The following is a 27,887-nucleotide window of genomic DNA, read 5'->3' as shown; positions in this document are numbered from 1 at the left end:
CTCCTGGGCAGCCGAGACTACAAGCATGCACCACCACATCCACCTAATTTTTGTATTTTTTGTAGGGACATGGTTTTGGCATGTTGTCCAGACTGGGCTCAAATTCCTGGGCTCAAAGGATCCACCCACCTTGGCCTCCCAAAATGCTGGGATTACAGGCGTGAGCCATCACACCTAGCCAATAGAGTTCTTTAATTATGAGAGGAAAACAATTTCTGGAGGAGCAAAGAAACTCTGCGTACCTGAGACATGGTATAGAACTCCACCATGGCAGCAGTGAGCGGCTCCGCATACGTCCGTAGGGACGGAATGAGCCTCAGCATGGCGCGGTTGAAGGTGCCGTAGATCTGCGTCAGGGAGGCGGGTCCTGGGTAATCCACGTACACGACAGGCACGTGACGCAGGAACCTGTGCACAGATGGCCCAGCTCAGTCCCCCTCCCTGACAGCGGCTCCAGGGAAGGGGCAGTGTGCCAGTGGAGCTGCCCTGTCCAGGGCCCTGACTGGAGGCTGCTTTCTAACCCAGCTATGCAGACTTGACATCAGTGTTAGCTGAGATCTCACACATACTGCTCAGGCTTGGGATCTGACACACGACAGTGGATAGAAAACACTTGGAAAAGAACCCAGCAAAGATGAGAAAATAACCCAGGCTTATTTCAGCCTCATCTTGGACCAACAGATGAGTCTGGGGCAGTTGATAACTACCAAGAGATCAATGATTTTATTTTTAACATGCTTTCCTGGCATTACAGCTCAGAGAAGTAACCTAGGAGGAACCCCATGATAAGCAGTATTCCTATCTTTATTATCAAAACCAGGTTTCTGTGGCACTGTGCTTACAGCAATCCTGAAGCCGCGCGTGTGTGAAGCAGGGCAGTCTACCCAGTGGTTTTACCTGTGTGAGAGGGGCTTTCTTCCGGGGTCCGTGGGGGGATTACAAGCCCCAACAAACTGGATTCTCTCCAGCTTCACCCATGTTTGATCTGAGGTACGGTAAAAGCCTCCATGCTCCACCATCTGCAGGAACAGACAGGTACCACATTAGGAGCAAAACGTGAACAAGAAACATTGTGGGGCAGGAAGGGCCTTGTGGATAGAAACAAACCTGTCTGATGAAGGATATGACCCTCTGGGTCCCATATTTATCCATATCTGGCAAGTTGATTTCATCACAGAACAACACCAGCCACTTTCCAAGTTGAACAGGAGCCAAAACGACCCCGTTAGGCGTGCGCCTATACTCGCAGTAGTGGTCAAAAGTCTTCAGAAGCAGCTCTGGAGTAGTAGCACTGGAGAAGTTGAGACCCACCACCTGCGGAGGGAAGACACAAAACCACACTGTAAGACCAACCCCACGCTCACCAGCCAAAGGCCTGCTGCCCACCTCCCAGCCTCTGTACCTCCATGTCAGGCAAGGCCCGGAGGGCGCTGAAGAGCGTCATGGTCTTGCCAGACCCGGGAGGGCCACACAAGACCAGGGGCTTGTGCTCGGCCAGCCAAGTGTACAAGAGGGCTTCATGGCGGACCGTGTCCAGTGTTGGCACGACGACGTCAGGGGCTGCCACCTTGTGCGTCTCCACTTCAATCTGAGGCACCTTGGCCTGCCACGGAGACCACTCTCCGCTGATGGACACCTACACACAGAGACGGAGGTGTGAGTCAGGCTAGAGTCAAGGTGCCGCCTCACGAGATTTGCTTGCCTGAACACAAACTGGAACTTTCAGCATAAGGAGGAATTGGTCAGGTTAATCTGCACTCTTTGCTAACACACGAAATTAAAAGGATAAAGTCCTTCTATGAAATGGAATAAAATGAAAAGACGACGTCCAGGTCCCATGGTCAGGTTGTTCCAGGATGAGTTAGATCAACAAGGTGAGAATCAGAACACGGGCTGTAACTGCATGCTTACCTCGTAATCGATGATGGGTATGTTGGGCGCAGTGGGCAGAGGCACGGTCGTGATTCTTCTGATGTATTCACCCAGCTCTGCTCTCATTTTTAGCCGGCTGTCTCCAGACAGGGACCAGAGTATGGCATAAACCAGATATCGCTATTAAAAGAGGAATTAAACTTTGATTTTTATAAAATTTCAACAACAAAAGAGAGACACTTAGAGCAAAGTTAACCTGAAGACAGTGGTTCCCAGTCTTCTAGCATCACAGACACCCTCTGCACCTGTCCTAGCCCCTCAACAAAGGCTCTGCCCTCGCCCAGGAGCATACATCCACACAGGTGCAGCATTTCAGAGGTCCTCAGATCTGTGGACCGGCACAGTGGGGAGCTCTGTAAAGCCCCTGATGCCCGCTGACCTGAATGTAGCGCTCCAGCTGCTCGATCTGCATGGGGAAGTCGGGGTGGTTGGCGTTATACTGCGCCACGTTGCGGCAGGCCTGGTGCAGCATGGAGAAGAGTGAGCCCAGGCAGCGCAGGCGTGTCAGGTCCATGATGTGCTCCAGCTGGAAGGCATGTTCTAGTGCCTTGGTGACCAGGCCGTTGGATGTGAAGTATGGCTGCATGATCGTGGCTGCATCTCTTTGGATCTAGAAGGTGGAATGAGTGATATTTAACCATCTTTCAAAAGGCAGGCGAGTTTCATCGATTCTAACCTGGGCCCAGGAGAAAGTCACATGACCTTGGAAAACTAATTCTGGATGAAGCTTCAATGACCAATCCTCATTCCTTCATCCTGGTGGTTCTCAAAAACCCTGCTTCCCAGGAACTTTGGTTTTCCCATGGAAAAGGGCACTCTTTCATCAATTTATAGAGAAAAGTAAGATAACGAAAATAATTCTTTAACTTTTCCATACATGACTTCCAACATTTGTAGCTGCGACAGCTGGGCTTCCTTGCAAGCTGGCAGAAGACAACACTGATTACACAAAACTTGGCTGGGCACAGTGGCTCACACCTAGAATCCCAGCACTCTGAGTGCCCAAGGCAGGTGGATTGCTTGAGCCCAAGGAGTTCAAGACCAGCCTGGGCAGCACAGCAAGACCACATCTGAACATCCCAGCACCCTCACACCATGACATGTGGGTCCCTCCTGGGAGTACCTGCAGCATGGGGGAAGCAGCCTCCTCCCCTTCGTCCTCTTTGCCCTTGCGCCGCCGCTGTGCCTCGTCCTCCCCTTCATCCAGCGGGATGCTGCGCAGCCTGGCCAGGAAGTTGTTGAAGATCATGTCGGTGCTCAGCACGTCCTCACTGAACCAGACCATGCCACAGCGCGACACCGTGGCCAGGGTCGCATATTTCAGGTCCTGTACCTCAAACATTATTCTCACCTTGAAAGAAAACATTAAGCAGATTTAATGACATAGGTTGGGTAGAAACCTAGACATTAAAATTATTTTACCTATATACACACTGAAAGGGTGACTTAAAACTTAATTTTTCCTTTTCTTTTTTTTTTTTTTTTTTGAGACAGAGTTTCGCTCCTGTTACCCAGGCTGGAGTGCAATGGCGCGATCTCGGCTCACCGCAACCTCTGCCTCCTGGGTTCAAGCAATTCTCCTGCCTCAGCTTCCCGAGGAGCTGGGACTACAGGCGTGCGCCACCATGCCCAGCTAATTTTTGTATTTTTTAGTAGAGACGGGGTTTCACCTTGTTGACTAGGATGGTCTCAATCTCTTGACCTCGTGATCCACCCGCCTCGGCCTCCCAAAGTGCTGGGATTATAGGCGTGAGCCACCGCGCCCGGCCCAAAATTTAATTTTTCTATACAGAAAGTAGCCGGGCATGGTGGTAGGTGCCTGTAATTGCAGCTACTTGGGAGGCTGAGGCAGGAGAATCACTTGAGCCCAGGAGATGGAGGTTGCAGTGAGCCAAGATCATGCCACTGCACTCCAGCCTGGGTGATGGTGAAAACATGTCTCAAAAAACCCCCCGAAACAAACAACCCAAACTTAATTTTTCTGCACTTATTTAAAAAATAAACACAAAAACCATCTACAGCTCACATCACTACAGTATTCACTGTTCTCTCTGTAAGAATCTGGGCAGGACACAGGACAGCTGCGTGTGGCAGGGAGAAGAGCAGGGCAGACCACCGTGTTTAAGGTTTCCTGCCACCAGAAGGCTCTTGAGGGTGTGGAAGCAACAGCCCCTCCCAGGGTGATGTCAGCAGCTACTGTGTCCTGGGTGCGCACCGGGCCTGGATCCCTCTAGTCTCACGCAACCTGACCAGGCAGGCATACTGTCAACTTCAGTTTAAAGATGGCGCAGGTGACTTGCTAGGGTCCAGGTGGTTGGACTCCAGAGCCTTATTAACCTTGGAGCTGGTAATTTCCTCACCAGGAGATCAATCTCCTCTGTCAATAGTTAGACTCTACTGGATCAGTTGTCAGAGTAGAACTTGAGGAGTTTGAGTAAGGGCACCCTTTCAGACAGCACTGAGAATCCATGGCTGGCTCCTGAAGCTGTGATAAATACCAATCCAAAGTCTTGCTGTTAAAGGTTCATAAGCTGCTGAGGCCAGAAACCTCGCATCATCCTTGAATCCTTTCCCTCACACCCGCATCTAGTCCATCAGCAAATCCCACGCATGCTTTTAAACTCCAGCCACAGTCAGCCACTTCTCAGCACCTTCACTGCTGCAGACTCGCCCCCTGCCCCTGGTGCCTGGAGGAAGGAGGCAGCCTCCAACTGGCCTGGCTTTCACCCTGCCCTCTTCCTTCTCCAAACAGCAGCCAGACAGACCTTTGCGGACATACGTCAGGGTGTATCGCTCCTGTCCACCTTCTCCTAGGATCCCAGCTTGCCCAAGGTACACACTCACACCCTCACAAGGACCTCCAGGGCCCCTGACCTGGCTTGTTTCCTCTCTGGTCTCAGCCCTGACTTGTCATCCCCAGTCCTCTCCACTTTAGCCAACTGCCCCTTGCTGTCCTCACACACACCGGCCCCCTGTCCCAGACCTGCTACTCCTGCTGTTTGCTCCTTTGCCCAGAATACTTGGGTGCCTTGGGACCTACTCCCTCACTCCCCTCAGTCACTGCTCAAACCACATTCTCAGGGAAGGCTTCACATTTTAACCTCAAACCCCCACCCACACCTGACAGCTTGCTTTCAATTTCTTTTTTTCTTCTTTGCACCAATTGCTACTCATGTCCATCTTCCGCATCACACGTGAGCAAGAGCTTTGTCTTCTTGCTTTCTTACTGCTGTATTTTCAGCATTTGTAACAGGCTCTGACTCAGTGCACATCCACACCGGGCCCGGCGTGTTTACTGATCAGTAGGCGCTCTGTCAGGCACCTGCATCACCCACTCATTTCCCAAGGGACAGCCCAGAAAGCCCCATTCTAAGTTTCTCATTTTCCAACTCCTAGATGTGTAACAGCTTGAGAAACCCTAATGATGCTGGGCATAGTGGCTCATGCCTTTAATCCCAGCACTTTGGGAGGCCGAGGCGGGTGGATCATGAGGTCAAGAGATTGAGACCATCCTGGCCAATATGGTGGAACCCTGTCTCTACTGAAAATACAAAACTTAGCTGGGCATGGTGGCGAACACCTATAGTCTCTGCTACTCGGGAGACGGAGGCAGCGGGTGGAGGCAGGAGAATCACGTGAACCTGAAAGGTGGTGGCTGCAGTGAGCTGATATTGAGCCATCCTGACCAACATAGCAAAACCTCGTCTCTACTAAAATGTAAAAAATTAGCCAGGTTTGGTGGCATGCGCCTATAGTCCCAGCTACTCAGGAGGCTGAGGCAGGGGAATTGCTTGAACCTGAGAGGCAGACGTTGCAGTGAGCTGATATTGCACCACTGCACTTCAGCCTGGTGACAGAGTGAGACTCCATCTCAAAAAAAAAAAAGAAATCCTAATGACCACCCCACCGTACAAGGTTAACTGATAATTATGGAGTGTGTGTATTACTCAATAAATGATAGAACACCATTAATAAAATCTACTAAAATGTTTCTCACTAGCCATGGAAATGGAAACAAATCTAGCAGTTGAGATTCTACCTTTGAAAATTACTTACAAATCTGGGTCCATGACTCCGGAGCTGCACTTAGCTGGCACGTGGATTTTAGTTGGCCGAACAGAATGATTCAGTTTACGACAGACAAAAGGCTACTTACATTGGGTGGAAGGCTGAGGCGCTCTCCATTGGGCAGAGTAAGGAGCTTGTTGTCATCCAGCACTGAGTTCAAGTTCTCAACCCACTCTGGATCCACATCGCCATCGAAGACGATCCACTGGCGCTTCTGCAGCTCGCCTCTCACACTGTCTATGATCCTGGTTGGGAAGGATTTTAAAACAGCTGCTGACAAAATCAGGATTTTACGATTAGGCATGTTTACCTATGACGGTTTCTGAAGTGGTCTTTAATTTACTGACTTTGGTTGAAAATAATGTATACTCTGCCGTTGTAAGAACAAAGTACTTGGGCCCCATATCCAGCAGAACACAAAGATCAAAGAGGACGTACTTTCTCAGCACATGTGTGAAGAGCCCATCAGTCCATTCCCTGGTGTTGGGATCCAGGGTTCCGTAGAGGTGGTCTTTACTGATGGCCTTGGGGTCAATGATATGGGCCACGCCTTCCACACCCTCGAGTCTCTCCAACGCCTTCAGCAGGACACGCCAGGCCATGCTCTTCCCACTTCCTGAGGGCCCCACCATCATCAGGCCATGATTGATCTGGGTGATCTGATAGAGCTGGAGAACCTGCAGGGCCCAATAGACCAGCACGGTGACCATCCCAGAGGAGGAATGGGGACAGCTCCTCACTGAGCCACCTCTTGTGAAAGTGAGCAAGAAACATGATCTATGGATTTTTCTTTTTTTGAAATGGAGTCTCTCTCTGTCTCCCAGGTTGGAGTGCAGTGGCATGACCTCGGCTCACTGCAAGCTCCACCTCCCAGGTTCAAGCGATTCTCCTGTGTAGCTAGGATTACAAGCGCCTATCTATGGATTCTTAAAGTCAAGTACTGGAACTCTCTAACTGTAGAGATATTACACAGGCCACATCTACAACATTTCCAAACTGTGGAGAGTTCTTTACTAAGTCAGGAAAGCTGGAGCCAGTGGGACAGGAGATACCAATGAGCAGCCTCAACAAGGACATATCAGACCCTGCCAGGACAATAAGAGACCGAATGGATGAGCCATGTGTTCAATCCAGTACAGAGTCTCTCAGGCTAAACACATACAGCTCGTGTAAACAGTAAACTTTTTCTTAAATAAATCACATAGAGGAAGGAAAGAAGCCAATATAGAATGTAAACTACCTATTGATCAGCGATTTCAGTTGTTCATCTATGGTACAAGTCTTGTAAGCAGTTTTTACCAGCATAAACAAATTTCCAATATAATCATGCCCTTAGCATTTTCAGAAATTGAACTATACGGGCCGGGCATGGAGGCTCACGCCTGTAATCCTAGCACTTTGGAAGGCCTAGATGGGAGGATCATGAGGTCAGGAGTTCGAGACTAGCATGGCAAACATGGTGAAACCCTGTCTCTACTAAAAATACAAAAATTAGCCAGGCATGGTGGCACGTGCCTGTAATCCCAGCTACTCAGGAGACTGAGGCAGGAGAATTGCTTTAACCTGGGAAGCAGATGTTGCGGTGAGCCAAGATCATGCCACTGAATCCAGCCTGGGGTGACAGAGCGAGACTCCGTCTCAAAAAAAAAAGAAAGAAAGAAATTGAACTATATCATGTAAGTAAAATTTTCAGGTTAAGTTTTGCTACCTCTTCATTTAAACAACAACAAAAACATTCAAATAGGCCTTGGGCAAATATTCACGGACAGTTTCACCAAAGGGCCCACGGCCGTCATTACTGGACACTAAAGCCAGCAGGGTCTGTGAGGGCAGTTGGCCAATGGAACAATCTGGGTTACCTTTTCAACCCACATTCCACCAACTTCTTCTCCATCTCCGTATGTCAAATACATCTCCTGACACACTTTCTTCAGCTCTTCTCGAAGGGCAGTCATCTCACCCCTGTGATACTGGACTCCAGGGAACACATCTGACAGGAGGCTGAAGAGCAGCGGGATGTCCTCCGCCACCAGCTTCGGCACCATCGTCTCACAGACGCTCTGTATCAGAATCTACGGGGAGAGGAATGGGCCGTGAGAGCGGAGCACGGCTCGAGTGCCGTCCGCTGCATCCCCAGGAGCTGCGTGATCAGTAACTGCTGGTGAACAAAGGGTGCGACCACCACTCGCCCACATTCGTGCACTCAACTCACTGGGTAAACATGACAGTTGACTCCAGTCGTCCCAACACATGTGAACCACAAGAAGAACTCACAAGTCATGGCTTAAATGTTGAAAAGGTAAATTTAAATAACGTGTAAGGTTTGAATGATCAAAAGGTTTGTAACGCACCTCTTGTTCAGGGAGATTTTCAGCAATTTCTCCTTCGTCAACAGCTTCCCCTCGCTCCTCTTTCTCCCTCTTTATCTTCTGGATTCTCTCTCTTTTCACATTGCCTGCGCTCACCAGTACACTCTTCAAAGCCCGGAGACCAAAGTCGTAATGGCTCTGAGAAGAGAGCTGCTCATCACAAAGTCTAGAAAGGAAAAAAAAGGCTTTCTTTAAAAACAGTATACTTTAAGCAACAATAGGGTCAGGCGTCAAGAAATCAGAGATTAGTATTTTGAAAGATGTGCAATCATTACACATAATTTTAAGGTTAAATGGGCACATTGAACATATGCAAGAAACACAATCATGAAGAATTCCAGGCTACTCACTTAAAAAACGGGACAATTTTGTTGGCAAGCACTTCAGCAGTGCGGAAGCCCTGTGAGTACAGCATGACCTGGGCGATTAACTGTCGGTCGGGCTTGGTCATGGCCAAGCTCCGGAACAGCTTCTTCAAGTTGTCAGGAAGGTTTGACCGGCCTGCGTAGCCAGGGTTCATGGTGATGAAGATGGCCATGTCGGGGCTCACCTTGACTTGTTTGTTCAGCAGCTCACAAGTAATGGGGGCAGAGGCTAAGAACGAGATGACGGTGTTAAAACTAGAAATGTTAGGAAAACCTGTTCTTTTTCCTAGGATCATCAAAATAAAAAACCTCCAAAATCTCCAAGCCCCTCTGAGCTACTTTGGGACAAAGTGTATTCTTTCCTTAAGAGAATACTGATCCCAAATGCAAGTGTTGCTTTCTTCGACACTTCTTTTATTTTATTTTGGAGGTCTGGGGAATTCTCCACAAGGCAAGTTGTTATTATGCAATCGAAGGAAAGAGTAAAAGTTACACTGTGCACATAAGACAGAACTTCACACCTACCCAATCCCCACGTTTGCTTCTTTCAGCATCCACCCTCCCTGACCCCGCATGCTGATACTTCGTGTTGAACAGGGAAGGGAAGCAGTCCCTGGGGCCTCTCTGACAGCTGCTCCAATCGTGATAAAGGGCTCGTTTCCAAAGACAGATGGCAGAATGATGGCCAGACAGGTGGCTGGGGAGGCTGGCTCTCTGATGATGTGGGAGGGAAGAGGGGGCACTGAGGGCCCGCATCAGTGGACACAGTCATTCCGTGGCAAAGGCCACGGAGGGAACATACAAGCTCTAAGGGAGCACGGGGGCATCTGTCTGGCTGAGGAAGGACTGCTCAGGTTTTTGGCTGTCCTAGGGCATAGCAACCTCTATGCTGCTGCCCTAGAATGAGGACTACAGATGCAGTACAGTTGTGGGTTTATTTTTTATTTTTTGAGTCAGAGTTTTGCTCTGTGGCTCAGGCTGGAGTGCAGTGAGGCAATCTCAGCTCACTGCAACCTCTGCCTTCTGGGTTCAAGGGATTCTCCCTGCCTCAGCCTGCTGAATAGCTAGGATTACAGGCATGCATCACCACGCCAGGCTAATTTTTATATTTCTAGTAGAGACAGGGTTTCACCATGTTGGCCAGGCTGGTCTCAAACTCCTGACCTCAAGTGATCCGCCCGCCTTTGCCTCCCAAAGTGCTGGGTTACACGCTTGAGCCACCATGCCTGGCCTGGGTTTCTTACCATCCATCTTTAACCACAACTCACTATACTGCCTGAAATAGTTCCTGTGAGCTAAATTCTTGCTTATTTCTAATCCAAGAGGTAGAAAATTAGTTCACAATGAAATTTCCCTCTACATTCTCTAAGTAATTTTTTGAAGAGGTCTTACTCTTGTCATAGTTGGGGTTGGAATGTTCACGCAGTGCTTCCTGTATGCACTGCACCTGCTGGGACACAGCTGACAGCATTCGCTCCTCCAGGCGGTTGAACTCGTCAAAGCAGCCCCAGGCACCCACCTGGCAAAGGCCCACAAATATCCGGCCCATTGCCTGGAAAGGAGAGAAAGAAAAGCTAACACCACCTGCTGTGGCCCAAACTGTGTTCCCCTCCCCCTTGTCACAAATTAGTATGTGGATGCCCTAACCATGGTGGGTTTGTCTTTAGAGAAAGGGCATATAAGGATGTAATTAAGGTTAAATTAGGTCCGAAGGGCTGGGACCCCCGATCCATAAGACTGGTCCCCTTACAAGAAGAGGAAGAGGAACCAGAGTGCTCTCCATGCATTTCTGAGGAAAGGCCTTGTAAAGACAAAATAACCATCTGCAAGCTAGCAAGAGGACCCTCACTGGGAACCGAACCCTGCTGGCATCTTGATCTTGGACTCCCCAGCCTCTGGAACTGGGAGGAAACACATGTCTATCATTAAGCCACACAGCCCTTGCTGCTTGGATACGGCGGCTTGAGCAGACCACCATACCACCTGCCTCAGTGCTGGCTTCAAACGATGACTCTGACAATCTGTTTGGCCTTGGGCAAGTCACATCTTTTTGAAATGCACATCTCCTCATCTTTGAAATGGGAATACTACTACCTACCTCCCACGCTGGTTATGAAGGATACATCAGAGTCACACCTCAGGTGAGGGACCCAGTGCCTACATACAGCAGTCACTTCAGGAACAACAGCCATTATCACGACAGACGTGAAATATAATACCTTCCTTCCTCCTGTGCTAATAAAATCTCAATGACAAAGCTATTGTTTTTATTCTATCACTTTATATGATTAAAGAAAAACCTCTTCCATAACATGTGCTTATTCCAAGATACAGGCCTAAAAATGTCTTCGAAAAACTGACATTTTAGAAAAATAATATATTACACTAAAGATCTAGCTTTGAAAACATGAAACTAAAGTCAACTTCAAAGCATGTATGCCGGACACCTTAAACACTTCAAAATAACACCAACCCTGCCACAGGGCTCAGGAGGCCATATAAACCATGCTGAGCTGTATGGTATGGCCAGTGGCTTTGAGAGGTATGAGCTTGATATTCCCCAAATGATCCCCGCAGGACATTAGGTTTTAGGTGGATCCCATAAAGCTCACCTGGAAATCAAAGGTTTCATCACAGTTGAAAACTAAAACAAACCGTCCAAGCTGATGGCCAAGAGCTTTGACAGACTCTGTTTTCCCAGTTCCAGCAGGTCCTGTTTAAAGAAAAGCAATAGAGTGCTTGAGTCCATTACCTAACAGAAAACATATCTTAGCTTTAAAAGAACTATAAAAAGCAACTCATTAAAAAAATCAAAGTAGTGTCCAGGTGTGGTGGCTTACACCCGTAATCCCAGCACTTTGGGAGGCTGAGGTGGGCAGATTGCCTGAGCTCAGGAGTTTGAGACCAGCCTGGCTAACATGGTGAAACTGTGTCTCTATTAAAAATACAAAAATACAGGCATGCGCCTGTAGTCCCAGCTTCTTGGGAGGCTGAGGCAGGATATCACTTGAACCCGGGAAGCAGAGGTTGCAGTGAGCCAAGATTGCACCAGTGCACTCCAGCCTGGGCAACAGAGCAAGACTCCGTATCCAAAAAAAATAAAAAAAAAAATCAAAGTAGTAATAAATGCAAACAAATTTAAGATTTTAGAATGTATACACAACGTAATTAAGAGGTACATTCAACATTCAAATCATTAATCTTTAAACACTTCATTATATGATTCCATCTGTCCAGATCTGTGGAAGAACTTACCAAATGGGGAACCCCCCAGCCTGGCCTCCAAGGCTTGTGTCATTGTCAAATAGCAGCGGTCAGTGAGGGGGGTCTGGACCAGTTTGTCCTGAACACCGAGGTACTCAAAGCCATAGTTAAATTTGGCATTTGCCATTTGAATTGACAATTGCTGTAACACATCAGTTTGCTTAGGGTCAAAGTAAAATCGCATCTGGCTGAGCCATTCAAAAGATTTGGCGTTGTCAATCTTGCTTTTGATCAAGGACCTTGTAACGTCTCTCTGGTGAACCAACTCTGTAATCTGAAGAAAGAGAGTCACTTTAAAAGTTCGTCTGCACTAAAGCAATACAGTGCATTCTCTGGGTTTGTGAACTGGTAAACTTAAATTGAGGTTCTAGGTCCAGTTACAGTGGCTTTCAGTAAATGTTCCAAAAGGCAAATTCACTTTCAGAGATGAGAGAAATGTTACTCATGCAATGGTATTACACAGAACCCAGAGCTGCAGCAAAAACAAAGAAACAGAAGCACCTGGCTTTAAGTATTTTCAAATTCTGCAACTATCCTAAAACACGATGGAAGGTTAGCTTTCTGATGTCTGTCCCAAGAGTCTTGCCATGCGCCACCATGGGGCTTGGAGCAGGCACGGCCCACACTGTGCAGCTTAGCACTGCTGTGGCCCCTCTCTGGGGAGAAGACGGAAAGAGCGGGAGACCCTGACCGAGGTCGATCCCTTCCTCTCTACTGTGATGTCGTGTAACCCCTGCATACCCCTGAGATTACCTTTCAATAAGGACAGAGAGCCAAATGCCCACCCTCAGAGGATATCCATACACCATCCACTGTTCTTGATACTAAAACCTTTTTCAAGCATGATTTCCATTTAATTGCATGGTTGAGGGTGTAAGAGTCTAACTGGTAAGGAAGGAGTCAGGTGTGAGACTAACCAAGTGTTCCAGCTTCCGCCTTCGGAGTGGGGGCTGCTCCATGAGGACAGAGTCCGCTAACACATTGAGGGTGACCTCCACATTGCTTAGCACGGAGTGCAAGGGCGCGGCATCGCCACCTCCGCCCATGCTGCTCAGTGCAGTCTCCACGTTCTCAGACCAGGCTATCTGGGCTGACAAAACCACAAGCTGGGCCTGAAAGACACAGAAACAAGATCCCAAACGATGATTTTAAAGATTGCTCAGTGTTTTCGTTGTGAGCCCACTCACTCCTACTATAGATTACCTGGTATTTATCAATCCAAGTGATGTAGGTATTTGGGTCAATTGAAGTTGCTTTACCAAAAATCTCGACTTCCGTGACAGACTCAGCGAGGAGTTTGGCCAGGGTGACTCTCATCTCCTTTTCTACCAGTGTCAGCCACTCGTTGATTTTGGGATGTTCAGTAATTGACACAGGAGTTTTAAACATAACCTGAAATAAATACAATTTTAAGAAATGAGGTGTGCAAAAATACAAGAGAAGTTTTAGAAGTTACAATATAAATTTACCTCTTCTCCTTCCCGAGATGAAATACCCAAAACAACAGAGTTATCCTCGTTCAGGATGATGCTTGAAACTCCAGCAAACATCTTCTTGAAGTGTTTCTGCAATTTAGCAACATTCTTGCTGTTTCCAATGATTTCAAGCAAATCTTCATCACCCACAAAATAGAACCTAAAATTAAAACAGCACTCAAGTTGCTAAAATATTATATACACGTGTAAGGTGAATCAAGGCAAAATTTCAAACTGCAGGAAAGGAAAGAAGATGTGGCGGGTAGTGGCAATCTCCAGCCCAAATTCAGATCACATCCAAATTTCTTCCAGCCCTTGGCAAAAGATACACACTTACCTAATAAAATCTTGAAGTAAGAGGAATTCAATGAATGCAAAGAATTTCAGGCAGGGTGCAGTGGCTCACACCTGTAATCTGGCACTTTGGGAGGCTAAGGCAGATGGATCACCCGAGGCCAGGAGTTCAAGACCAGCCTGACCAACATGCAGGAAACCCCTGTCTCTACTAAATACACAAAATTAGCTGGGCGTGTTGCTGAATGCCTGTAATCCCAGCTATTCGGGAGGCTGAGGTAGGAGAATCGTTTGAACCCAGGAGGCAGAGGTTGCGGTGAGCCGAGTTTGCACCATTGCACTCCAGCCTGGGCAACAAGAGTGAAACTCCATCTCAAAAAAAAAAAAAAAAAAAAAAGAAAGACGACCAGGTGCAGTGACTCACGCCTGTAATCCCAGCACTTTGGGAGGCTGAGGCGGGTGGATCACGAGGTCAAGAGATCGAGACCATCCTGGTCAACATGGTGAAACCCCATCTCTACTAAAAATACAAAAAATTAGCTGGGCATGGTGGCGTGTGCCTGTAATCCCAGCTACTCAGGAGGCTGAGGCAGGAGAATTGCCTGAACCCAGGAGGCAGAGGTTGTGGTGAGCCGAGATTGCGCCATTGCACTCCAGCCTGGGTATCAAGAGTGAAACTCCATCTCAAAAAAATAAATAAATAAAAAAAAATAAAAGAAAGAAAGAAAAAAGAATTTCATGTCATTTGCTTTAGTGAGTTACTTTACTAACTCTTTTTGTTTTTGAGATGGAGTCTTGCTCTGTCGCCCAGGCTGGAGTGCAGTGGCGTGATCTCAGCTCACTACAACCTCCACCTCCTGGGTTCAAGCAATTTTCCTGCCTTAGCCTCCCGAATAGCTGGGATTACAGGCAACCGCCATCATGCCTGGCTAATTTTTGTAGAGACAGGATTTCACCATGTTGGCCAGGCTGATCTTGAACTCCTGACCTCAGGCGATTTGCTCACCTTGGCCTCCCAAAGTGCTGGGATTACAGGTGTGAGCCACGACACCCGGCCTATTATTTTTTTTTTTTAAAAAACCTGTCCAATTCATCCTAAGCAAATTATTTAGAAAAGAAAAGATGCCACTTAGAAGACTGTCAGAGGCTGGGTGCAGTGGCTCATGTCTGCAATCCCAGCACTTTGGGAGGCCAAGGCGAGCAAATTGCCTGAGGTCAGGAGTTCAAGATCAGCCTGGCCAACATGGTGAAACCCCACCTCTACTAAAAAGACAAAAATTAGCTGGATGTGTGGTGGCGCGTGCCTGTAATCCCAGCTACTCAGGAGGCTGAGGGAGGAGAATCACTGGAACCTGGGAGGTGGAGGTTGCAGTGAGCTGAGATCATATCACTACATTCCAGCCTGGGCTACAGAGCAAGATTCCATCTCAAAAAAAAAGAAAACTGTCAGAGGTAAACACTGAAGAGATGCAATGCAAGCTGCCCTGGAGGGTGGATGATAGTTAAATTGAGGATTTAAGAAATCCAAAGTAGGACAATTTAATAAATTCAAGGTAGGTACAATTAGTAATCACTGCATGAAAGGGAAGGGAATGGTAATCATTATATGTATTATTGGCTAACAAAATCCTTGATGTCAAAACTAACAAACACAGGCCCAGAAGGGAAAGAAGGTGGCTGGAAAAATGCACAACTGAAACTCAATTTGACTCCAGGCCAAGTCAAAGCGAGGATCTTACCTGGGGAAAGACGACCGCTCTCTTTCCAGGTATTCTCCCAATGCTTTTTGGATCTTTCCTAGCAGGTCTGCCAATCTTTCCAGAGACCTCTGTACCCCCTGGATGTTCAGAACATCCATAACAAGGGGAGACTTGGACACTTTTTTCATTAGAGCCAAAAACTCAGTGCTGATGCTACAAATGAAATTAAAACATACGTCAGCCTTTGTTGAGTAGTTACCAGTCACTGGCAATATCTGGCTCTCTGGCTGGAGCCCATACCTCTGGAACCTCTGGGTTTCCACTGGCAGCAGGTGCTTGATATCTGCACTGCCTGTGAAGATGCCTTCCAGGTAGACCCACCGCCTCTGCACATCAATCCACACATCAAACAGAGCCATGATCCTGTTTAGCTTGTCTTCCCAGCTGAGTGCATCCTCTTCAAAAACCTGGTGGATAGACAAGGGGGCAGAGGTGAACTGCTAACCTTTTTACTCACAGATATGCCAAAACTCATTGAAAAAAATCCAGATTAGGATATCAAGAAGTAATATGATTCACATTTTAAGAAACAAGTAGGCCAGGCGCAATGGCTCACACCTGTAATCCCAGCACTTTGGAAGGCCAAGGCAGGTAGATCACTTGAGGTCAAGAGTTCGAGACCAGCCTGGTCAACATGGTGAAACTCCATCTCTACTAAAATTACAAAAATTAGCTGGGCATGGTGGCACATGCCTGTACTCCCAGTTACTCAGGAGGCTGAGGCAGGAGAATCGCTTGAACCTGGGAGGCAGAGGTTGCAGTGAGCCAAGATCATTCCATTGTACTCCAACCTGGGTGACAGAGCAGGACTCTGTCTTAAAAAAAAAAAAAAAAAAAAAAAAAACCCACAAACAAGAAAAACACAAGAATTGGCTGGCTGTGGTGACTCATGCCTGTGATCCCAGAACTTTGGGAGGCCAATGCAGAAGGACTGCTTAAGTCCAGGAGTTCAAGACCAGAAGACCAACCTGGGCAATACAGTGAGATTTCGTCTCTACAAAACATAAAAAGTTAGCCCAGCAAGGTGGCACGTGCCTGTGGTCCCAGCTACTTGGAGGCTAGGTGGGAGGATCGCTTAAGCCCAGAAAGTCACAGCTGCACCAAGCTGTGATCACACCACTGCACTCCAGCATGGGTGACAGAGTAAGACTCTGTCTCAAAAAGTAAAATAAAATAAAAAACAGGTAACTAGAAACTGTCAGTGAAAACATATCATAGTGAAAGTGTGGAAGACCACTGGTGGGGAGGGAAAGCTTTCCCAGCAACAGCACCTTGTAATACGGAGAAAGCTTCATGGCCGAGACGCTGTTGATGTGCTCTTTGACCTTGTTGAAGAGGTCATCCCAGCCGCGGATCAAGCGGCACTTGTTCTGATAGTTAACCAAGTCTAGTTCATAAGTATTCCACACTTCTCTTATCTGAATTCAAACCAGAAAGATGCGCGTTATTACTATGTGGGCATTTACCAGTTGCACAAGGGACCAAGTATTATGAAAACAGAAAGACTACAGATGACAAGGCTCTATTTTTACATAGCTCAGATCTATACAACAGCCTGAAACACGATGTAAAAGCAGCTGTTCAGTCCTATTACTTGCCTGCTTCAAAAATTCTTCCAAAGCCATCTCCCCTTGTGCCACAAGCAGTACATCCTTGACAATAGCTTCATTTTTCTGCAAGTCGACATCCCAGATTTGGCCAAGGGTTAGCTCAGAAACAACCCAATTAACATGAAGCCTTTTCATGAGCTGCTTCCAATGGCGGTCTTTAAGTGCTTCGGATTTCAGTTCAATCACCAGCATGTTTATCTGCGGAGAAAGTACACAAAGTCATCTGTGCAGGTGCATTTCTAACGTACACTCATCACCGTGCGACACTGGCCACCCACCTTCATGTAGCCTTTCAGAAGCCTTTGAACAAACTCATAGGACGCATACTGTCGCAATCGGGCAGGGAAGTTTTTCAGCTGGTTCAAGAGGGCATCCAAATTTTGTCGAAGCTGTTGAGAGAAACACAAGATGGTATTTAGCTTGCCAACATTTCTTTAAATGGTGAAATATTTCCTTAAAAAATGGTTTCAAAATAAATTTTACAATATTCTGGATGAATAATGTAAATGACATACAGGACATGAAGTGACATCTGATGAACTCACAATACAAATACATAAACTTGGTTTGTCAAGTTCCTGAATGAGGTCTGTAACTGTTAAAACAGACGTACACAAACACCGATTTTCATGAGGTATACCTTTCGAGGCTGTACTGAAACCCATGGTTGCTCCTTCATCTGATCAATTTGCTCCCAAACCTTAGAAAGTTCTGACCAAACGCCTTTTAGGTCCTGTAATTCTTCTAAGGCCACCTGTGATTGAGAATAGCAAAGCAGTTGACTTTGGAAATAGAAATCACCCCAGAATCTGGCAGGGCCCTGGAGATGAACAACGTCAATGGTGGGGAGCAGGATTCTCCACCCCTTCCCGGCGGTTTATACCTGCACACGCTCTTCACTGCCACTGAGAAGCCCAGTATCTGTCAATTCCAGTGCCTCCTTGGCCTTTGCACACTTTTCTCTGTCGTCCTTCAGCCTGCCAAACTTCCCTTCATATATGGTGAGAGCCTGAAGCGCCTCTTCTGGGCGAAGGTTGCCCTGAAAGCAGTCAGAGCACAGAGAATCAGAGCACAGTCTCAGGGGAGATGAGCATTTAGGCTTTAAAATGATGCACGGGGCCTGCAGGGCTTCTGGACATTTCTGATTCTTTGCACACATCTTCATATGGAAACATTCAACAAGATGTCCATTTTGGATGTGTGTACAGTAGTGAATTTTATTTTTACATCAATATTTTACATAAATAAAAAAATAGTATGGTGGAGCATCTCTTGATTTAGCCATTCTCTTATCCAGTACCCTGGGAGGTGGGAGAAGAGGCAGCAGACTCGGCCTCAAGTGCACATCCCCAGTGATAAAAGAGGACAAACCTCCAGGGCCTGCCAGCCACATCTTCCCCAGAGAACACAGCTGTTACATCAGCTACTCAGCCAAGAGAAGAATGATGGGAAATCACCGGAAACAGATTCTATTTTGCATCAACACTACTATTTGCATATTTACTTTTCATTTTAATAACTTTTGAGAGGTGCTTAAATATTCCTGTTTTCTACTAAGGCAAAATATCAAAAAAATATTTTAATTAGGGTGGACTTGGTGGCTCATGCCTGTAATCCTAGCACTTTGGGAGGCTAAGGTGGGGAGACTGCTTGAGTTCAGGAGTTTGAGACCAGCCTGGGACTTCATCTCTACTAAAAATAAACAATTAGCTGAGATTATAGGGCATGCCTATAGTCCCAGCTACAATGCTTGATCCCAGGAAACTGAGGCTTCAGTGAGCTTTGACCACATCACTGCACTCCAACCTAAGTGACACAGTGAGACTCCGCCTCAAAAATATTTTTTTGTTTAACTCTAACACAATACTGGCACCAAGGTGAGGTGATAAGAAATATTGAAATTTTGGTGACCAGAATCTTGCTATTGATTAATACTCAACTCCTCTGATGGAGCAAGCACTCATAACCTAGCAGTACCAGTAGCACTGGCAAAAGCAGAGACCATCAAACCAAAAGTAAGCACAGAGCAGAACCTGCAGGGGCCCAGAGGCACGGAAATGGTTACAGGCAGGACCGTAACCGTTACCATTACGTAACCATTAATGGGCCAATTACCCAGCAGATCTTTGTGGAAGGCTAAATCTGTCATTAGGCCTATTGTGGGAAACTTACATCCCCAAACCAAAAAACCAGATTAATATTCAAAATATGTTCACATCTTTTCCATTTGTCTTTTCTATGCTTATATTTCCTAAATAAATAAAAACTTGAAAATTAAAAAGAAAACAAACCAATTGCCTGGGACCCACCATAATCCAAGTGGATCAGCATTTATAGAGGGAATAAAGGTCCAGGCATTTGTATTTATATGCTCTCCAGATAATTCCACATACCCTTAGGAAATAACAAAATTAACAAAGGGAGCAAAAAATAAGATAAATAGAATTTTGAATTCCACTCCCAGTAAACCAAATACACTGTTATCTACTATCGCTTCTGCTATCAGCACAAGCTGCCAGCCCCCTTCCACACCTTCCACGCCACCCTCAGGCACAGCAGCGGCCACCGAGCCAGCGCTCTCATCTGCCTGTCTGCAGCAGCATCACCACCTGACTCGCCTGTCTCTTCTTGCCCATTTTTATCTCTCTCCCTCACTGAGCTCAGTGATTCCATGAGGGTAGGGGCTCTTGTCCTTTCCACTCACTGCTCTATCTCCACTACCTAGCACAACGCCTGGAACACAGTTGGTGCTCAATAGATTAGGAGTCTCCTGGGTCACCACCTGGTGGGACTCACCGTGACAGGCTTGGTCTTCTCCCAGTCGGTCAGCAGGTCAGTGGTGCGGCTTTCCACAGCCCGATCCTCCTGGACAATCTTCATTTGCAGGTTTGCCACCTGCTGCTGAATGGCAGAGTCCTTCCGCCGCATGATGTCATTGAAGGCTCCCCACTCTCCCTCGATGTTGTCAATATAAAGCCACGACGGTGGGAACTGGAACCTTTGCTTTTCCAGTAAGCGTTGGCCATTGCGGTAGAGCTTTGAGAGTTAAAAAATAAGCCAAATTTTTCTTCTATGACAATGATAGAAATTATTGTCAGAGCCCCATGAAAGAGAAGGCACTTTATAGTTATAAAACATCATGAAGCCAGAGCCCCACAGTGGTTTGCTGGGCCCCAGGCGTGGTGGTTCAGGAACTCAGGAGATCAAGACCAGCCTGGCCAACATGGTGAAACCCTGTCTCTACTAAAAATACAAAAAAAATTAGCCAGGTGTGGTGGCATGCACCTGTAATCCCACCTACTCGGGAGGCTGAGGCAGGAAAATCACTTGAACCTGAGAGGCGGAGGTTGCAGTGAGCTGAGAATGCACCACTGCACTCCAGCCCAGCCTGGGTGACAAAGCAAGACACTCCATCTCAAAAAAAAAAAAAAAAAGGATACTCAAATTTGATGACTTCAGAACAATTAAAGTAAAAGATTTTAAAAAGACAAAAACAGTGGTTCTCAAACCTTGCTGTGCCTAAGAATCACCTGCAGAGCTTTAAGAAGCATAGATGCTGGCCAGGCACGGTGGCTCACGCCTGTAATCCCAGCACTTTGGAAGGACAAGGCAAGCAGATCACCTGAGGTCAGGAGTTCAAGACCACCCTTGCCAACATGGAGAAACCCTATCTGTCTCTACTAAAAATACAAAAATTAGCTTGGTGTTGTGGTGGGCGCCTGCAATCCCAGCTACTGGGGAGGCTGAGGCAAAAGAATCGTTTGAACCTGAGAGGCAGAGGTTGCAGTGGGCCGAGACTGTGCCACTGCACCCCATCCCAGTCGACAGAGCAAGACTCCGTCTCAAAAAAAAAAAAAAAAAAAAAAAACACAAGTAGATGTCCAGCATCTGCATTGAGTTTTAATTATTTATTTAGTTTTTTGAGATGAAGTCTTGCTCTGTTGCCCAGGTTGAGGGACTACAGGCACGTGCCACCACACCCAGCTAATTTTTTGCATATTTTTAGTAGAGATGGGGTTTCACTGTGTTGGCCAGGCTGGTCTCAAACTCCTGACTTCAGGTGGTCCTCTCACCTTGGACTCCCAAAGTGTTGGGATTACAGGTGCGAGCAACTGCACCCGGCCTACACTGAGTTTTTACAATCACAATCAGACTTAACAATCAGGCTGTTATAATAGAGGTGATCTGTGGGCCATACTAAGAAAAGAGTGCCTTAAGGGTTGAGTGAGGACATTCTCTCAGAATTCAAAACACTATAGAAGCCAAATTTTTAAATGTTCACAGAGCTCACCTCAACTTGTTTCTCAAATTGCTTGATCTTCCGTTTCAAAGACTGCACATAGGTGATGAAAGTCACTGCATCGGAGGTGCTGGCCGTGTCTACTGAGTGCTGCTCCAACTCTTGGCGAGACTGTTGAGAAAGAGGGGAGTATTTCATCACAAAGCCAGGGTTTACCAATAGACTGCTTACAGAGGCAGAATCCTATGTCCTCACCTTTGAGATCTGGGAATGGAATTCTGTCATGTTTGATCCTAGCATCTGCCCAAATTTGCTAAGAACCTCCTTATGCCAAGAGTCATACTTCAAGTTCACCTTAGATTGTACCTGAGGGTGAAATAGCACACAACACATCATCAGCTCTTTCCTGCTGGTGTGTTTATCCTTCAAATGAATTTTAGTCTAACAGAAATGTTGCTTTTACAGCTACCCTGACACCTTTCAATTAGACAGCAGAGTTCACCTTGCCATAATCTATAACTACTGGTCCAAACTCTTTCTTGGTTTCTGCATTGTCAAAGGTTCCTCTGGCCTTCCTTATTTGGACCAGGAGAGCCTGCCATTTGTTGAGATCTTCTCCAAGTCTGTTATAGATGTTTTCAGCTTGCATATCCCATAAACACTGATACTGAAGCCAAACCTGCAAATGAAAAACAGTTAAATAGTTAAATAATACTTTGATTTTTCATTTTGTAGAATACTAGCCCTCTTACGTTCACATTCCATTAAGAAAGTTCATGTCTTTCACCACTATTAGAGAAATTCTCACTTCAGATTCTCAGAATTTTCCTATCAAAAAAGAATAAAATTTACTATTCTCAAATGTCATGGTTAAAACTCCAAAAGATGTAACCTATCATTTACTCTTGGCTTTAAATTAGCAAATAGTATCTAGTGAACCATACACATAGTCAAGACCTTTTAGCTCCATGTTCGTTATATCTCGTACTTTTTTTTTTTTGAGACAGAATTTCGATCTTGTTGCCAAGGCTAGAATGCAATGGTGTGGTCTTGGCTCACTGAGATCTCCACCTCCCAGGTTCAACTGATTCTCCTGCCTCAGCCTCCCAAATAGCTGGGATTACAGGCATGCACCACCACGCCCAGCTAATTTTTTGTATTTTTAGTAGAGACAGGGTTTCTCCATGTTAGTCAGGCTGGTATTGAACTCTCGACCTCAGGTGATCTGCCCACCTTGGCCTCCCAAAGTGCTGGGATTACAGGTGTGAGCCACTGCACCGGGCCTATATCTTGTACTCTTAAGCATCTAGAATAGATTATATGCATATTTGAATGAAATGAGGAATGTCTTACCTTGACATATTGTTCAACTTCAGTTACAATGCCCATGACAGCAGAATACGACTCTTCCAGGGCCACAGGGCCATCAGGCATCCGTGTTAAAGCATTTCGATAGAACTTCTCTTCCTCAGTCAATTCGTAATGTACACCCACCTAGCCAACCAAAGCCAAAATCAATGCAAGTAGTATAAATGAAAATGCTAATCTCAGTGTCACCTCTTACTTAATTAAAATGAACTGCAAGAAAAGCTCATGACCAAAATGGCATTTATGGGATAATACCCACTTACCCTGGCCACAAGTAACCAGAAAGCCTACTTATATTTAACTCATCCAACCAATAAAAGAAACATTAGATTAATCACAACAGAGAGAAATGTGGCATCACTAATGGCACAATGCAAAAACAGCTAGAGAGAGCACAAAGCCAGTTGCTCATTTTAACTATTTGAGTGCCTGTTATGTACCAGGCACTATTCTAGGTACAACAAGCAGATAAAAACCCCTACTCACAGGGACTTACACTCTATGGGAGGAGAGACGTGATTAGGGAATAAATCAAACACACAGAATGTCAGGTGGTGAGAGGTAACTACGGAGCAAGAGCGAGAAGAGAGGGAGTGTGGGCGCAACATGGGGAAGGCTGCATTTCAAACAGCAAGGTCAGGAAAGGCCTCACTGAGAAGGGAACAGCTGTGAGAAACTAGGAGGGGAGGGGTAAGTTGTGAATATTTGCCACCAAGGCCTCTGAGTTGAGAAGGCCCAGGGGCAAGAGTCTACCAGCATGTTTGAGGACCAGCAAGACTCCACTGTGATGGGGCACAGCCAGTGAAGGGAGAAGCAGCAGGAGCCGAAGTCAGAGAAACAATAAGCATTGCCTTGGCCCAGTAAGCCACTGTGGGGCTCTGGCTTCGTGATGAGTGAGATAGGAAGTCATTAAAGGGCTCCAAAAGAGTTTCAGGATTGACTTAGAATCTAAGACTTGCTTTGGTTGCTGTGTTGAAAACAGATTTTAGGGAGGTAAAGGCAGAGAGAACAGATAGGAGGGAACATTAATAATCCAAATGAGAGGTGATGGTACCTTGCACAGGGTGGTGCCAGTGAAACAGCTCAGCATTCATTTTCAAGAGACACACAATGGGACGATACCACCATTTTGGGCCTGAATAACTGAAGGATGGGAAGTGAAAGACTGAGGGAAGATCAGGGAAGGCAGGGCTGGAGAGATGCTCAGTGTGGCATGCCTCCCAGACAGCCAAGTGGAGATGCCATGCTGGTAGCTGGGCAGACAAGCCTGGAGTCGGGAGAAGGGTCAGCTGGAGACACGAGAACAGAGCTGTCAGCGTGTGGGTGGCATTTAAAGTCAACAAGACTAGATGAGATCACAAGAGAGTGCTTGGGAGTGGAGAGGGAACGGAACATTTGGAGGGCATTTAAGGGGAAGGCAAAAGAGGAACCAATAAAGGAGACTAGCCACTGAGGTGGGAGGAAAACCAGGAGGCATGGTGTTCTGAAGAGTCCAGTGCATCATGCAGGAGGAAGCCTCCATCAAATCCTGCAGTTAAGAGGTGAGACAAGGACAGAGAAGCCCACTAGTCAGCAGGGTGGGACCGCTGGTGATCACACAGAGCAGTGATGGAGGAGGCTGGATGAACACCTGAGAAAGGAGCTTCCTTACGAAGACTGCAGGGGACATCGGGTCCCGTTTAGGTACTGAAAGAAGACCCAAGAACAGCTGAGCAAGAGCGAGGAGATGGGTTCTAGGGCACAAGGAGAGGGCTGGCTTTAGTTTGTTAAATTTGGAGATAAGCAAGAGAACAATGTAAACAAAAACACGGCTGGTTAACAACAGAAGACACATGATAAAAAAGATGCTGAGGACTGTATATAGACTCCTTGAAGGGCAGAAACCAATATTCACAGCTTGGTTCTGATTAGCTGGACAGTGCCCAGCATTAGGTGAAACATTACCATGATTTTAGTCATAGACAATTAACTACCTCAAAAAAACCCTAAAAGATAACTGAGTTTATGTTCAAAGGTAAGACAAGGGATAATGTCTTGACAAGATCACTAAATTCTGAAAGAGTCTGCAATAGCAGAAGCTGTGCCATCTTTTTGTTTGAAAGCCACTGGTCTTATTTAGAAGTAACACTGGGTTGAGGCTGGGGACTAACTGGGCTTTTGAGCTTTCCTCTTGCTCTAAAAGTATACTAAGAGTATATTATATCTGAGATCTGCTTTAAGATAATCTGGTGAGGGTGGAGAGGTAGGGAAGAAAATATAAATATCAATGGCCACATATTGGTAAAGGTGTGTCGTGGGGGCTCTTGATTCCTTCAACTTTTGTGTATGTTTTAAAATTCCCCTAATGAAAAGTGGGGGGTGGGAGGGAGAGGGAGAAGCAGGAATTGGGATTCCCAAAGAAGCTCATGGACAGGAGTTCTAAGAGATTACTGTGAACACGCTACAAATGCCAAGTAATGAGTCGGAAAAAATGGTCAGGGCACACAAAGCCTCCCTAGCTTTCCCCTGGGTGTCTGGAGTTTGTAAAGACACACCAAGAGCTTATTTAAAGAGGCACCATGGAGAAGTGGTATCACAGAGCCCCATGAGAGGCCTGGTCAGGTGCTCCAAGTCGCCGAAGGCTTACCTGGTACCTCTGACTCTGAATCCTTGGGAGAGACAGTACAACCATCTTCCAGGCAAACATTTCCTGATACAGCTTATATCTGCACTCTTCAATTGGTGGATTCAAGTAGATTACCTGATTGGTTATTCTTAGCTCATGAACGACATTCTGTGAAAGAAAGGTTTCATTATTTCCTCAGCAATCTATTTCAATAAAAGTTGTTGTTGTTGTTGTTGTTGTTTTTTGAGACAGTTATGTTCTTATTGCCCAGGCTGGAGTACAATGGCACAATCTCAGCTCACTGCAACAACTTCTGCCTCCTGGGTTCAAGAGATTCTCCTGTCTAAGCCTCCCAAGTACCCGGGATTATAGGCATGTGGCACCACGCCCAGCTAATTTTATATTTTTAGTAGAGATGGGGTTTCACCACGTTGGGCAGGCTGGTCTCTTATCCCCTGACCTCAGATGATCCACCTGCCTCAGCCTCCCAAAGTGCTGGGATTACAGGCACAGGCCATCGTGCTCAGTCCTTTGGTTTGTTTTTGTTTTTTGAGACAGGGTCTCACTCTGTCACCCAGGTTGGAGTGCAGTGGTGACATGGCTTACTTGACCTCCTGGGCTCAAGCAATCCTCCTGACTCTAGCCCCCCAGGTAGCTGGGACCACAGGCGTGAACCACCATGCCCAGCCAATTTTTGTATATTTTTTTATAGAGATGGGGTTTCGTCATGTTGCCCAGGCTAGCCTTGAACTTCAGAGCGCTCAAGTGATCCACCCACCTCGACCTCCCAAAATGCTACGATTATAGGTGTGAACCACCGTGCCTGGCCTCAATAAAATAGTTTTGATACTCAACATCTTCTCTCTCTAAATTACTAAACTACTTCAGTTTGAACCACAAAGTCTGTCACTAGATTGTCAGATGTGGTCTTATATGCCATGTTTGTCATCTGTGCCTTCTCCAAAAGAATGTAAGTCAGACAGCAGGTGCTGCTTCTCCTCCTCCTGGGTCCCTGGTCCACAGGCACTGAATACACAACAGGTACTCAATGAAGCTTCATCTGATTTGACATAGTATAGGATGATCTCTCAATATAACGAAATTGAGACCCAAGAAACTAGCACCACTGATGCAGTGATACAAATCAGGTATCAATTGTCAGGCAATGATTTAGGTTGACCAAGGTCAGGTAAGTCTGTGCCACCTGCCAGTGCTTTAAGCTAAACAAGAATTCCAACTCAGTCTCCACTAGATAGTCATGTGTTGCTTCACAACAGGGATACGTTCTGAGAAATGCACGGTTAGGCGATTCTGTCATTGTGCAAACTCCACAGCATGTATCTACACAAGCCTAGATGGCAGAGCCCACTACACACCCAGGCTATATGGCATGGCCAATTGTTCCTAGGCTACAAACCTGTATACCATGTTACTGTACTGAATACTGTAGGCAATTGTAATACAATGGTAAGTATTTGTTTATCTAAACATATAAAAGGTACAGTAAAAATACAGTAATCAAGCCGGGCGTAGTAGCTCACGCCTGTAATCCCAGCACTTTGGGAGGCTGAGGCAGGCAGGTCATAAGGTCAGGATTTCGAGACCAGCCTGACCAACGTGGAGAAACCTGTCTCTACTAAAAATACAAAAAATTAGCTGGGCGTGGTGGGGCATGCCTGTAATGCCCACTAATCAGGAGGCTGAGGCAGGAGAATCGCTTGAACCTGGGAGGTGGAGGTTGTGGTGAGCTGAGACCGCACCATTGCACTACAGCCTGGGCAACAAGAGCAAAACTCCGTCTTAAAAAAAAAAAATACAGTAATCGTCAGGACCATCACTGTATATGTGGTCTATCATTGACCTAAACGTCATTATGCAGTGCATGACTGTAACTGTATCAATTTAGAAAAACTCATTTGTTTCTCTGGGACTTGTGTTTTTTTTTAAATTTAATTTAATTTTTTTTTTTTTGGGACGGAGTCTCTCTCTGTCACCCAGGCTGGAGTGCAGTGAAGTGATCTCAGCTCACTGCAACCTCCTCCTCCAGGGTTCAAGCAGTTCTCTGCCTCAGCCTCCGAGTAGCTGGGATTATAGGCACCCACCACCACACCTAGCTAATTTTTATATTTTCTTTTAGTAGAGACGGTGTTTCACCAACTTGGCCAGGCTGGTCTTGAACTCCTGACATTGTGATCCACCTGCCTAGGCCTCCCAAAGTGCTGGGATCACAGGCATGAGTCACCTCGCCTGACCCGGGACTTGGTATTTTTAAAAGTATGCTCTGGGGAAGAAAATCCAATAACAGTAATATTCAAAAGTGAAAATAAAAATACTCAGAAGTGAAAACATTTTTCAAGTGTGAGAAAAAAAATAAAAGGTAAAGTCTACACAGGGAAAAAAAGCCAATTATTTCTCCCAGATCAAAGTTTTTACTGTTTTGTGAGGCCTTTTTATCGGTAAACATAACACAAATACTACAAACACTTACAGTAAGGTAGATACCTTTGATATCACCACCAACAGCAGCAGATAGGGCC

At 46.3% G+C, this 27,887-nt stretch overlaps 1 protein-coding gene across 1 annotated transcript in view; it reads right to left on the bottom strand.

Annotated features, from left to right (window-relative positions):
• The window catches only part of DYNC1H1 (dynein cytoplasmic 1 heavy chain 1), an 87,523-nt gene that overhangs the window by 33,172 nt on the left and 26,464 nt on the right, over positions 1–27,887 (bottom strand). The window contains exons 11-41 of the mRNA XM_064375221.1: positions 25,372–25,518; positions 22,731–22,871; positions 21,880–22,056; positions 21,633–21,743; positions 21,429–21,548; positions 19,934–20,173; positions 18,021–18,176; positions 17,778–17,891; positions 17,416–17,526; positions 17,126–17,335; positions 16,799–16,945; positions 15,768–15,934; positions 15,507–15,680; positions 13,468–13,633; positions 13,202–13,390; positions 12,916–13,110; positions 11,990–12,272; positions 11,347–11,447; positions 10,127–10,286; positions 8,720–8,963; positions 8,352–8,535; positions 7,860–8,072; positions 6,439–6,677; positions 6,089–6,245; positions 3,056–3,283; positions 2,312–2,542; positions 1,912–2,052; positions 1,403–1,636; positions 1,108–1,314; positions 898–1,019; positions 243–408 (exon numbers count right to left, since the gene is read on the bottom strand). Coding sequence (XP_064231291.1) covers positions 243–408; positions 898–1,019; positions 1,108–1,314; positions 1,403–1,636; positions 1,912–2,052; positions 2,312–2,542; positions 3,056–3,283; positions 6,089–6,245; positions 6,439–6,677; positions 7,860–8,072; positions 8,352–8,535; positions 8,720–8,963; positions 10,127–10,286; positions 11,347–11,447; positions 11,990–12,272; positions 12,916–13,110; positions 13,202–13,390; positions 13,468–13,633; positions 15,507–15,680; positions 15,768–15,934; positions 16,799–16,945; positions 17,126–17,335; positions 17,416–17,526; positions 17,778–17,891; positions 18,021–18,176; positions 19,934–20,173; positions 21,429–21,548; positions 21,633–21,743; positions 21,880–22,056; positions 22,731–22,871; positions 25,372–25,518 — 5,475 coding nt within the window. The remainder of the gene's footprint in view (positions 1–242; positions 409–897; positions 1,020–1,107; positions 1,315–1,402; positions 1,637–1,911; positions 2,053–2,311; positions 2,543–3,055; positions 3,284–6,088; positions 6,246–6,438; positions 6,678–7,859; positions 8,073–8,351; positions 8,536–8,719; positions 8,964–10,126; positions 10,287–11,346; positions 11,448–11,989; positions 12,273–12,915; positions 13,111–13,201; positions 13,391–13,467; positions 13,634–15,506; positions 15,681–15,767; positions 15,935–16,798; positions 16,946–17,125; positions 17,336–17,415; positions 17,527–17,777; positions 17,892–18,020; positions 18,177–19,933; positions 20,174–21,428; positions 21,549–21,632; positions 21,744–21,879; positions 22,057–22,730; positions 22,872–25,371; positions 25,519–27,887) is intronic.

This window comes from Aotus nancymaae, unplaced genomic scaffold, assembly GCF_030222135.1.
Source record: "Aotus nancymaae isolate 86718 unplaced genomic scaffold, 86718_ANA_hifiasm-v0.15.2.pri h1tg000011l, whole genome shotgun sequence".
In the NCBI taxonomy this organism is placed as follows: Eukaryota; Metazoa; Chordata; class Mammalia; order Primates; family Aotidae; genus Aotus; species Aotus nancymaae.
The sequence above is the reverse complement of the archived record's forward strand: the minus strand, read 5'-3'. Positions and strand labels throughout refer to the sequence as shown.